The sequence below is a fragment of the Mus caroli genome, chromosome 14 (assembly GCF_900094665.2).
Source record: "Mus caroli chromosome 14, CAROLI_EIJ_v1.1, whole genome shotgun sequence".
Lineage (NCBI taxonomy): Eukaryota > Metazoa > Chordata > Mammalia > Rodentia > Muridae > Mus > Mus caroli.
The window spans coordinates 49,322,891-49,335,143 of NC_034583.1; the positions used below are offsets into that span (position 1 = coordinate 49,322,891).

The 12,253-nt window shown below is 47.6% G+C and overlaps 1 protein-coding gene across 1 annotated transcript in view; it reads left to right on the forward strand.

The window, feature by feature from the left end:
* The first annotated feature begins 521 nt into the window (after positions 1-521).
* The window catches only part of Fgf9 (fibroblast growth factor 9), a 40,828-nt gene continuing 29,096 nt past the window's right edge, over positions 522-12,253 (forward strand). Inside the window, exons 1-2 of the mRNA XM_021182064.2 lie at positions 522-1,616; positions 11,722-11,825. Of these exons, the coding sequence (XP_021037723.1) occupies positions 1,340-1,616; positions 11,722-11,825 (381 nt within the window). The 5' untranslated portion in view covers positions 522-1,339. The remainder of the gene's footprint in view (positions 1,617-11,721; positions 11,826-12,253) is intronic.

Here is a 12,253-nt window from a genome sequence, read left to right on the forward strand (position 1 = left end):
GTGTGTGTGTGTGTGTGAGAGAGAGAGAGAGAGAGAGAGAGAGAGAGAGAGAGAGAGAGAAGAATCTGACTCACACCTAACTGTCTTACCTGCAATATAGTTTGCGCGTCTGTGAGTCTGGCTGAAGAATGAAAGGGAAACTGCCCTGTCCAACCAAGCTCCCTACACCAACCCTTCCCTCCCAGTCTATTTTATAATGCGACGCAAGGTTACAGAGTCCGCGCGAAAACTGCTTTCTCAGTTCCCCTCTGACCCTGCGTCTCTAGCAAGCTAGATTTCTTGTGGCCGAACGTCTTCGGTCTGCTGCTTCCCGTCTTTGGCACCGCATCTCCGGCGTCTCTAAAGCCGGGTTTCCTAGGTTGTCCTCCCGGAGAAGTCCCGCGCTCTGCCTGCCTGTGCCCGGCCTGCGGCAGAGCGGCTCGGGCGTCAGGGCGGGCGCTAGGACCGGGCGGAGCGGGGCGGCCGCCGCGCTACCTTAAACCCGGCCCAATGCCGCCGCCTGCGCCACTCTGCGCGCCGGCGGGGGCTGCGCAGGAGGAGCGCTCCGCGGCCACGGCGCTGCGCGGCCCGCGCGGCGACACCTGTTCGCGGCAGCCCGGGCAGCACGCGAGCTCCGGGACGCGGTCCTCGCCCGCCGCTTGCCGCTCGCCTCACTGCAAGCCGCTGGACCTCCGCAGAGCCTCTGCAGCGTTCTGGATACTAGCTTTGGACGCCGAAAGTTTTTTCCCCCTTCTTTTTGTTATATTATCCTTATTTTTTGGAGGAGGGACTGGGAGGAGAGATTTGTCGCCGCCGCCAACGTGAGATTTTTTTTTTCCCCCTTGAAGGATTCATGCTGATGTCTGCAGAGTCGGTTAGAGAGTAAAAACAGCGCATGCCTTTCTGGAGTCAGGATCCGTAAATTCTGACGTAGCCCGAGCATCTTAAAAATCCCTGTAATATCGCCCAGGCACTTACGTTGCTATGGTCATTCTGATCTCTAAGCAAATGGAGAAACTACGGATTTTTTTCCCTTATTACGGTCGGATGGGATGAAGACCTTTCTGCCTGCTGAGAGTCGAGGCTCCATATGTAGCGATGCATAGCTGTGTTGATCAATGTCAGTGTGTGAGTATAAAGTGGTGGCTTCTTAGACTATCAGTGGTTTGACCTTGAACCTGTGCCAGAGAAACAGCCGATTACTTTTATTTATGCATCGGATGGATTGAAGAAAAGAACCCTTTTTCCCTCTCTGTCTGCAACTGCGGCAAGGGAGGGGAGTTGGATATACCTCGCCTAGTGTCTCCTGGTTGATACCATCATTATTGTTTATTCTTGTGCTTAAAAGCCGAGTCCTCTGATGGCTCCCTTAGGTGAAGTTGGGAGCTATTTCGGTGTGCAGGACGCGGTACCGTTCGGGAACGTACCGGTGTTGCCGGTGGACAGTCCGGTGTTGCTAAGTGACCACCTGGGTCAGTCCGAAGCAGGGGGGCTGCCCCGGGGCCCCGCAGTCACGGACTTGGATCATTTAAAGGGGATTCTCAGGCGGAGGCAGCTGTACTGCAGGACTGGATTTCATTTAGAGATCTTCCCCAACGGTACTATCCAGGGAACCAGGAAAGACCACAGCCGCTTCGGTAGGTATGCCTTTAACCCCTCACTGTCCACGCGCTGACATGCTCAGATTATTAACTACCAGAAAGGTGGTGGTTAGACGGGGATGCTCGAAGGGCTATATTCTCATATTCATAACCCCTGCCCCCCACATCTTTGAGTATCTTGCCAGCCCAGGGAGGGAAAAAGCCTCCGGAATTGCAGATCTGCGACTGGCATTTGGTGCAACTTCACACTCAGAAGGCCCTTCTTTTCTTTTTCTTCTTCTTTATTTTTTTTAAAGGAGGGTGTGTGAGTGTAAGTATGAATATAACCCAAAGCCCAAGTTTTTTCATTTGATATGTGAGGCGATAAGGTTTAAGAAGTTTCTTTTTAAACGGACCCATTTCCATGAGTTTAAAGCTTTAACCACTAAGAACTTTAAACTGCATCCAGTTTCCTGTAGGTAGCTGGTATCTTGTTCAAAATAAGTTTTTTTTTCTCCCTTCCCTCTTCCTCTAATAAGCATTCTGCCTGAATTGTAAATTAAGCGTGTTGTTTATTCCCGGTGGCTGGTCTGAAATCTCTCAGGCAAAGATTGCTGGGTGATCCGGGGGAAGCACTGAAGTCGTGTTTTAGATCCGAAACATCCGGGGCAGAAGCCCCCAGGGAAACTGACCCGAGTGGGGGCGGAAATCCCACTAGGGGTGCCGGCTCTTCCATCCATTGGTTCCCAACCTCCGCCTTTTAATTTCCACAGCGTGTAGCCTTGTGTGGGTTTCCTGAGTGGCTTTCTGGTGTGAGTGTTTGCGTGCGCTTGCAAAAGCTGCAGGCTCATTTTAAAGGGCATTCCGAAGATTTCAAGTTCCGAGCAGGGTACTTGTGACTCAGCACCGAAGGCTGCAGACTCAGGTGGGGACTCTGCCCACTTTCGTGCCTCCACACACGTGCCTGGCGGGGCACCTTCAGTGGTGCAGTGCTAAGTCAGCGAACACAGTTCTGCCTGGCGTTGGGGAGGGGGCGGGGTGTGTGGAATCTAGGTTTTCCCCTTACTTAAAAAAAGAAAAAATAAATCGACAGTTTGGGCAACCAGACTGTTGGAAGGAGTTAACTCCTGAGTGAACCCACCTGACAACACTTAGACTAGGTCGTAAAACCAAGTCCTGTGGTGATTTTTCTTCCTCATGCCTTAATGCCAGATGTTGAACGAAATCTAAACTAGGTGTTTAGCTTCATGGACTGTGGATGTTGCCTGGAGGTGAGGAGGGTCCAGGCCTGGATGAAGATTCTAGAGGCCCAGGGTTTCCCCCGTGGCTCACTATTGAGGCTGGGCTCAAAAGTGAACCCAGTCATTTTCCCCCAACTGACTTGTGTCCCCCTCGCTGCTTAAAAACAGAAAGTGTAGCTCATTGCTGCGATTATTCCTTCGAATACTAACCTAATTAACCGAACTATCTTCCCACCACCCCGTAAGTAAACGCCGCGGCTGCCTGCTTGTCGCTGGGGAAGACTAAACTTTACAGGAGTGCTTCTCTAGTTGGCCACCTTAAGGGCTGCTGCGGAGCCGGGTTTCTGGAGCAAGCCAAGCAGCGGGAGGCCGGTGGCGGCGGGGATCGAGTGTCCTAGGGTCCAGGGCAGCCCGCTTGATGCCCGGGCAGCCCGCTTGATGCCCGGGGCAGCTGGAGCCGGGTCCTCCCGCGCTCCGGGCCGGCAGGTGCGGGCTCAGCCCCCAGCCCCGCGTCCGCTCGCTCCGCGCGGTCCTAAGAGCGCTCGGGTTCTAACTCCCTTTCCACGGTTCTCCTGTGCGCCCCTCCGTACTGCGGGGACCGCTGGGGTTCAGGGGAGGGAGGACAGGGACCGACGCCCTTCTTGCCGCGTGTCGGGTGTCCGACTTTCCTTTTTTGCCCCTGTCCAGTCCCCTTGCTTTCTCTTTGTGTGTGAGTGCGGGTCTGGTGGCGCTGACAGCCGCCGCCCGAGGAAGCGCGGTGGTGGTGTGCGGTGTGGGAACCGCCGGAGGTGCGCACCGCAGCCGGAGAGTTGGTGGCGGGGACCGAGGACAGACTGGAGGTTGGAACTGAGCTTTGCGGTTTCACGCAGGGTCCCCCCCCCCCTTCTTTCTGAAGCGTGCAGCAGGGTTTGGGAGAGTCCTAGGGCTCCGCTGGGTCTGGGAGGTGGGTCGAGGGCCCCTGGCCAGGCGAGGCCACAGTAGCAGGGGTGGGGGTGGGGGTGACAAAGGGCCTCGCAGGCGGTGCAGGGGGTGGCATGCTATTGTTAACCACTAGCCTAGGGAAGGCATCCGGATCTAGTCTTACAAGAGCAGAAGGCCGGCTGCAAGTCGGACCGCAGGGCTGCAGGGGCGCTGCGACCAGCCAAAGCCACCTTTATTGTGTGCATTTCCCGGTCCCAACCCGGGGTGCTTCAGAACTGGGCCCAGGTCACTGGATAGCCCTCACACTCCGGACCCCTCCACGTACCTTCGCCCCCACCTCCCAGCTTTTCTTTCTTTCTTTTTAAAAATGCAGTAGTCACCTTTAAGATAGGACGTTTGCCACGCGCACTTGATACATCAGATACTGAGTATCTGTGCTAGGATGCAAGGGCGGGGAGCGCGCGCGTTCAGGGGTCAGCGGACAAGGACTGCAGGTACCGCCCGCCGCAGAACCCAGATTATCAAACAAAAAGCCCCAATCTCCTCACCCCGCCCCGATCCTAGAGGTTGGAGAATGTGTCGCCAAGGAAGTGACATCTCTACTTTCTGGTTCCGCACAGTGTGTGTGTGTGTGTGTGTGTGTGGGGGGGTGTTGGTAGGAGGGAAGCGGAAGCCCCGGCCCATGCTGGGGACCCCCAGTGCAAGTATAGCAGGTCGGCCCGGTGTCTGCCGCGGGGGGAAGGGCGCGCCTGGTTCTTGGCGGTGCCACTCACCCTCGTTCGGATGGAGCTGAGTGGGCGGCTGTGCGCAGTGGGGGTGGGGAAGGAGGGTTATTTAAGTCTTTCATCCGGTTGCAGTGAGAAGCGGGCCCCCGGGGTGACAGCAGTGCCGCGGTCTCCCGCTGCTGCTTCTGCGGCAGGTCCCAATATTAGCAACCTCTGCAGCGCCGTGCGTGTGCCGGGAGCCTCCGCGCCCTGCCTCCTCAGCCCCGCCCGCAGGGAGTTGCGGCGGCGCTAGGACCCGGCGGCGCGGAGCCGGGAGGGGCGGAGGGGCTGCGGGGCGCACCTGGCGCCCGCGCCACAGCCGCTTCACCTTCCACCCCCTCCCCGCAGCCAAGGCCTCCGCGCCTCCTTGGCTCCTCCCGGGGGACTTCGACTTCTCCCTGGGTTTTAGAGTAGCTGTAGGTGGGGTGGGTTTACACCTCGATTAAAATAGAAGGTGCGTTTTCTACCTGAAAAGGAACGGCAGAAGGAAACGTGCTGGGCCAATACTTTCTGCCGCCCCCGAGCCGCCGCAGGTGACTGCCGCTGCTGGCAAGCTCGGCGGGGCAAGGCTGCGGCCCGGCCGGGGACGTGGGGGTGCAGGAATCTCAGCGCTGCTGGGGCTGCAGCCGGGCCGGGGAGTTGAAGGTGGGACCTTGAGGAGCCCTTTGTTTTTCCTTGGGGGTGATGGGAGCTGGGAGGAGGGGACCATGGGGTCCTGTCTCTGAGTGATGGTCTGGGAAGCAAGTGTGAGTTTTTCACTTGGAAGGGCTTTCTGGCCTTGCTAGCTGTTAACACAATGAACAAAAAATAAAGTAGGCAGTGCAGAGTAATGAAAAAAGTGAACGCTGGGCCTGTGGAAGCTGAAGCAGGCCTACCTCCTGGCCTCGGGGTGGTGACTCAAGAGGCATTAGAACCTTAGATTGACACTACTGCTGGTAAGCCATTTGAGGGGCAGGACCTGGCCTGTTAAAGGAGTAGGGTGTCAGATGCTGGTGGTACTAGGTGGGAGAAAGATACTGGCCTGATTAAAAAAAAATAATAACAAAACAAAGTTAAACCTTACTTTCAGGGTTTTGCAGAAAAAGACAAAATTCAACTCTTTGTGCCTTGGCTTTTCAGTACTGTACAGAGAAAAGCCTTCATAATTCAGAGCTGCCTTTAAACTTACTGCAGAAAACTTGGATATCCATTCAACTGCCACTTCCTAAGGGAACCTAGTTTTGTTCAAGCTGGTTCAGGGATTCCTAGACCCCCTGAAGCCCCAGGTGGCTAGTGTGCATGATCAGGAAGCTGTGGAAGAGAGGGGCTTAACCATCCTTCTATCCTCTTTTGAAACAGGGTCTTAAGTAGCACAGGCTAGCCCCAAACTATTAATCCACTTCTCCACAGCTCCCAGATGCTGGGATTACAGGCCAATATTACCATGTCCAGTTTCACCTTTCTCTTTTTGACAGCCTCATGCGGTATTTCTCTGTAAAATCTGGACCGTTTCTTTTCTTCTCCCCATTTTTTTCTCACTTCCTCCTCAAGTCTCTTCACTCTCCTGTTTCTTCTTCAACATAGTCACCAGAGTAACCCTGATGCCCAGGCTAGCCTGGAATTGTTGAGCTAAGCTCCTTCTGCCTTAGTTTGTGGAGTTGCTGGACCACTGGCTACTCCACTGTGCTGTTGCATATTAATCTTTGATAATTGCATATATTTATACAATGAATTTTGAGCACATCTACCTCTTATTTCCCTCTTTCGACTTGCCCCGGATGCTTTCCACAGGTCCTGTAACTTCATGGTGGGGGCTGTGGCTGCTGCTTCCTTTTTCTCTTTCTGAGTCTCGTTAGTCACACACACACACACACACTTGGAGATGGGGCTATCTAATGAAGCCTGGGCAACCTATCAGCAGCCACACCCTCAAAGAAAACGGGCTCTTCCTCCATTAGCACTGTCAACTGGCCAAGTCCCCACAGGTGTGGGAGGTTATAAAGCCTTTCTGTCACCCATGCTGGGGCATTGACTGGCTTGATCCTGTGCAAGCCTTGGGCATGTAACCTAGTTGTTCCTGAGTGTGACGGCCATGTTTTGTCTCACAGTGCACCTCGCAGTCTTCTGCTCTTATATTTTTTTTCTACCCTCTCTTTCCAGGTGTTCTCTGAACGTTGGAGAGGGTGGCGGTGATATAGATGTCCCTCCCCTTTAGGGATGAGCATCCGTAGTCACTTATTCTAAGCAATTTAATTAGGAGTCTCTGCGTTACCAGTTTCCCATTGCAAAAAAAGAAGCGTTGGTTAGAAACCAAAGTGAGAGGAAGCGTAGATCTTCGAGTACAGACATGAATATTTAAAAGGCAACTTGACAACAGGATAGTTTAGCAAAATCACCACAGCAGATTCTACCCCAGGGCCTGTGAGATTGCCAGTCACAGGCTTTTGACTAGGTTTACGGTATCAGGTATGAATTCTCTCCTGTGAATCATGCCTTAAGTCCAAGCAGAGAGAAGTTGGTTATTCCTATAATGGTTATACCACTATTGTGCTCGTGGGCACATCTTACCTGGCAGGTCTGTAGTAGTGTAGCATAGAGGGCGATACCATTGATAATTCTTCTCCAGTGGTCTGTATGACCCCTTTTATCATCATGAAAACTAGCCAGTAGAATAGAAGTTTCCTGGTTGGTTTGAGGTTGAATTCTCTATGTCCTGTAGCCAAATTGTGACAGTAAGGTTCTATGATCTCGTTATGGTGGTCAACGAAGCCAACAATACTGGCTTTATATGTTTTTGTTGTTTGATCTAAAGAGGCCATGGGTTAGAGCTTCTGTCTGTCAGCTCTCCTATTTCCTATGGCTGGCTTTAGAGATGAGGCATAGCATAAGTGGATTCTAGGAGGGTGGACTAACGTGTGGTTAATGACACAGGGGTTAATGAGACTGGGAGGAGGGAGACCTAATCTGGGACTGTTCCAGATGAAGTGTGTGACCAGTGATCATTTGCCTTATCAGCCTCTACGATACCCTGAGTGGTCCTTATAGAAATGGTTCTCTATGGAGGAAGAGAAAGGATCTGCAATCCAGTTATCATTCCCTACCGTGGCCTTTCTGAGCCTATATCATCTAGGTTGTGTGTGCTCGGAGAGAGAGGCCCAAATGTTGGTTTTAGGCCAACCCATTATTCTCCTTTTCCTCTTTCCTCCTCCTCCTCCTCCTCCTCCTTCTTCTTCTTTCTTCTTCTTCTTTCTTCTTCTTCTTCTTTCTTCTTCTTCTTTCTTCTTCTTCTTCTTCTTCTTCTTCTTCTTCTTCTTCTTCTTCTTCTTCTTCTTCTTCTTCTTCTTCTTCTTCTTCTTTCTTCTTCTTCTTTCTTCTTCTTCTTCTCTCCTTAATGTTTCAAGAAACATCCCATCTCTATAGAAGAGTCTCCCAGGTTGTCATTGATCTAGTACTGTCTATATTGGTTACTCAGCTTTGCACAGGTCAACAGATTAGTGTAAGGAGTGCTCTGACCTCAAGGCAGTTGGAGGCACTTGCTTGGCACCAGCTGAGGACTTGACCTGCTGGAGCACCGAACTGTAGATTTCACTGTGGACAAGGTGGTACCAGGAATGATAACGATTCCAGTCTGGATGGGGTGGGGTCTGGTTACCCTGTTACCAGGTCTCCCTGACCTTACCACACTGGTGTTTTCTGGGTGTGGGAGAAGGACCATGACTCACACATTTTGGTGTTCTGCTTGCCCTTGAGTTATGGGGGTGACCTCATAAAAATCTGGACTGTTTTTTTTTCCTACTCTAAAGGAACTTCAGGGATATGGATAATGGTTTGAGGTGACAAAATATTTCCACCTGGGGTCACTGGGTCCTGCTTCTTGCTGGGACACCTCCCCAGACCCATTTCAGTTTTTTTTTAAATGATACTCCCCTGGCTTGCTCATCTGTAACTGAACAAACCACTGACCTTGTGTCCACTTGTTCCTTGCACATCTGCCTCCCACTGTGTGAGCTACACTGGCACCATAGCTCTGTCCATTGTTCTTCCCATTACAGCAGCCCCTTCCCCTGTTAGCTTTGTGTCTGAAAATGTTAAATGGAATATTGCAGAAATAATTCAAAAGTTTAAACACCTTTTACTACACTATCCGATACTGGTTCTATTTTTTATTAGTTATTATTAACCCTCTAGGGGGGCTAGTTTTAAATTAAAATTTGTCATGAGTGTATATGTACAGGATAAAACTGTATAAATAGGGTTTGGGGTGCTTTGGCCTCAGGCATGCAAGGAATGTCTCTCCACAGATAGTGAAGGACTACCACTGAGCAGGAGGCAGGGCCTCCACTACATATCTCTCTCATATTTTTATATTTAATAAGCAGCATGATGGTTGGTTAATATAGTCCCTCAGTAATAGGTCACTGTCTAAAAAAGTGAAAGCATATGTAGTTTAGCCATTTTATCAATAACTAGAAAAAGTGATAAAATATTAATATTTTCACCCCCATATTTTATAACAATAGTCTCAGAAGTTAAGTGTATAAAAATGGCAAGAAATTACAGATACAAACCCTCAAAAGTTAGAGCCAACTGTGCAGTGTGCATGATATCCAAGGAAACAGGCCTTACAGTCTGATTGACTTGAGGAAATCTCAATTGTCCTTTTGTACTATGGGGCTGAAGACATTGCAGTGCCCAGGACTGAAGAAGACAAGACTTCTCATGCTTACATATTCTGGCAGTTACACGCCACTTACTGAAGTCATTTCTACTATTCTTGCTATTCTTCAGACCAGCCAGTGAGGTGGTTTTTGTGAAATCATATTCTCTGTTGGATCTGACTGAGCTGTTGATGGGATATTAGTTCTCAGAGTTGCCTTGTGTGTAGAAGAGACAGATCATCGTCTGGCCTCTCAGAGGACAGGAGTGGCTTTTAGTTTTATGGTTAACCCTTTCCTCATTGACCTGGTAAATTAAATTGCACAGACCTCAGAGTGGGTGAAATGTTTCCTGTATTTCATTTTATAGTGAAAGTAGGCATGAAGTAAGTCCTTATGCTAATCTCCGGATTTGTATGACCTTGGTTAGGGTGTACTTTTGTGGGGGGTACCAAGAAGAGAGTCTTGTATAAGTGGTCCTTAATAACGATAAAGTGTTCCAATTTTGATTATTTTGAGCCATAAGGGTTAGAAATGATATGATGAAATAAAATGACTGCATCATAATTAAAGTATATCTTCTTTCCAATAAAGCTCAAGGAGATGTTGCGTCTTCAGTCTTCCCATTTGCCTTGTGAAGGAGAGAAGGCTAGTCACACTCTGACTTGTGTCTGGTGGGTGGATGGTCTGTAAAAGTTACAGGTTAGGACTTGACGTGTAAGGAGTGATTTTGCTCTGTTATCACAATCTCATGTTCTGTTAGAATAAGTTTCTGCATGTGAGCAGATTTTTTTTTGTAAGCGTAACATAAGGATCTTGTAACATTTTGTGCATCTACAAGAACGAGTGATACTATGTGTACAAGAACGAGTGATACTATGTGTACAAGAACGAGTGATACTATGTGTACAAGAACGAGTGATACTATGTNGAACGAGTGATACTATGTGTACAAGAACGAGTGATACTATGTGTACAAGAACGAGTGATACTATGTGTACAAGAACGAGTGATACTATGTGTACAGGAGTGAGTGATTACCTTTCAATTAAGTCTCCTGCTAACTAAACTTTTTACTTGATTACATTAATGGAGTCAGAGTCTTCATTTGATAGCAGTCCAGTCTAATCCATGAGAGTTGGAAAATTAATTGTTTTTTGTTCATCTAAATGCTTTTTTCATTAGTCACAGAGACTTACTTTAGCACACACATAATATATATTATATATCATATGTAATGTGCATACATTAATATATTACATTACATAGATCATTACATAGCTCGTATATACATTGGTTTCACCAGACTTAACATTTAGAATATTTATATAATTATTCTAAAAATGTAAACATATATTAACATATATATTAATTATATATTACATATAAATATATATGTATATAATTTATACTGTTACCATAGCCTTTTTTTTCTCATTTTTCTACACTCTTAGAAGTAAGTAGACTTTCTCAATGACTGAAGATATTTTCAAAATAAAAGGTATAAAATATTTGCTATGCACGGACACAAGATCTACACAAAGTGTAGTACTTTAATTTATAACCAGAGTGGGATCATGGCCAAGCACAGAGATGATTAGCAGCATCTGTGTATCCTGGGGGTGATTATCTTAAAGCAACAGTAGACTCAGGGAGACTGTAGCTGCTGTTGTATGGCCATAACATTCTGGATTGATGCCCAGCTTAGGTGTTGCTATTTTTAGTAAGGTAAGAAAGGCAAAAGAAGGAAGTGAAAGGGACCATTATATTGATCTGCTTTGGGGATAGAGTATTCTGTACCTATTTTAATCGGAGCATCTTTCTTTCTTTTGTGAACCAGTATTTTTCCCTCCATAATATTAGGGTGTTTTAATTGTTTAACTCTTCTTTGAAGTTTAGACAAGAACAGAAAAAGAATCACTACCCTGCTCAAGCAGAGACATTTGAGGTGTGTGTTTGTTACTTTATAATTTTCAAATGTAGCTTGTAAGGTTATTCAGTTGAGAGCTAGATCATTTTCCACATAAGCTGGGGAAGGCTTTAATTAGCACCTCACACTATTATTTTTAGACACATAGAATTATTCTCTGAATAGAATTTAAAAAAATTATTTGTGCATATGTACATATACATGTACATGCTCACATACACACTTATGTATACAATATATAGATTGTGAATGTGTTTATTTCTCACAGGCCCAGAGAACAGTAACTACATACTCAAAGTACCCATATATAAATACTTAATTTTACATATATAAAAAATGGAAATATGTCATTTCCCTTTCAAGTATTCTCTTAGCTCATTAGGATATATGCATTGGTTTCATCAGACTTGTCCTTTAGAATGTTTATATAGTTATTCTAAGAAATTTAAACTGTGTCAGTTACTATGTAAAATATGTCCCACGATGATAATTTAGTGTCTGACTATGATAAGATAGAGTTTAGCTGGAACTTCAGTGTTTTAAGGCAGAAGTTGTGCGTGAGGTGCTCCAGGTCGGAAGCTGGGCCGTTTCCTGACTGAAGCCCCTGGGAATGCTGAGGCTCTAGGGAGACGCTCTGGGCTCTAACTCTCCTGTCTGCTGTTTATCTTACAGGCATTCTGGAATTTATCAGTATAGCAGTGGGCCTGGTCAGCATTCGCGGTGTGGACAGTGGACTCTACCTCGGCATGAACGAGAAGGGGGAGCTGTATGGATCAGTAAGTAGCCACAGCCACTTCCATAACTCCCATGCCCCGCCTTGGATTTGAGCTGCTGTTTTGCTAGGTTGAATAAGAGTCAGAAGGGAAACTGAGTCTGGAAGACCAATGAGAGTTTTAGCTTCCTGCGGCTTGCTGTTTCATTACAAAATTCTGTATCTTCACTAGATCAAATTTGCCAGGAAAATGCTTTATTTATGTGCCAGGCCATCTTCATTATCAAGTAAATAAAAATTCACAAGTGTGAAAAACCCGTCTTCTTGTATTGAATGGGAGTTATTTTTGAAATGAATTGAAATGATCCCCAAGCTTTGCCAAGCATTGTAATTAAAACTAGAAATAGGCCGTGCAGTGAGAGTCTAAACCCTTTCTCTGAACAACACAAGATTTTCATTATGCAGGAGAGATGGAGGTGGGAATTATTGTCA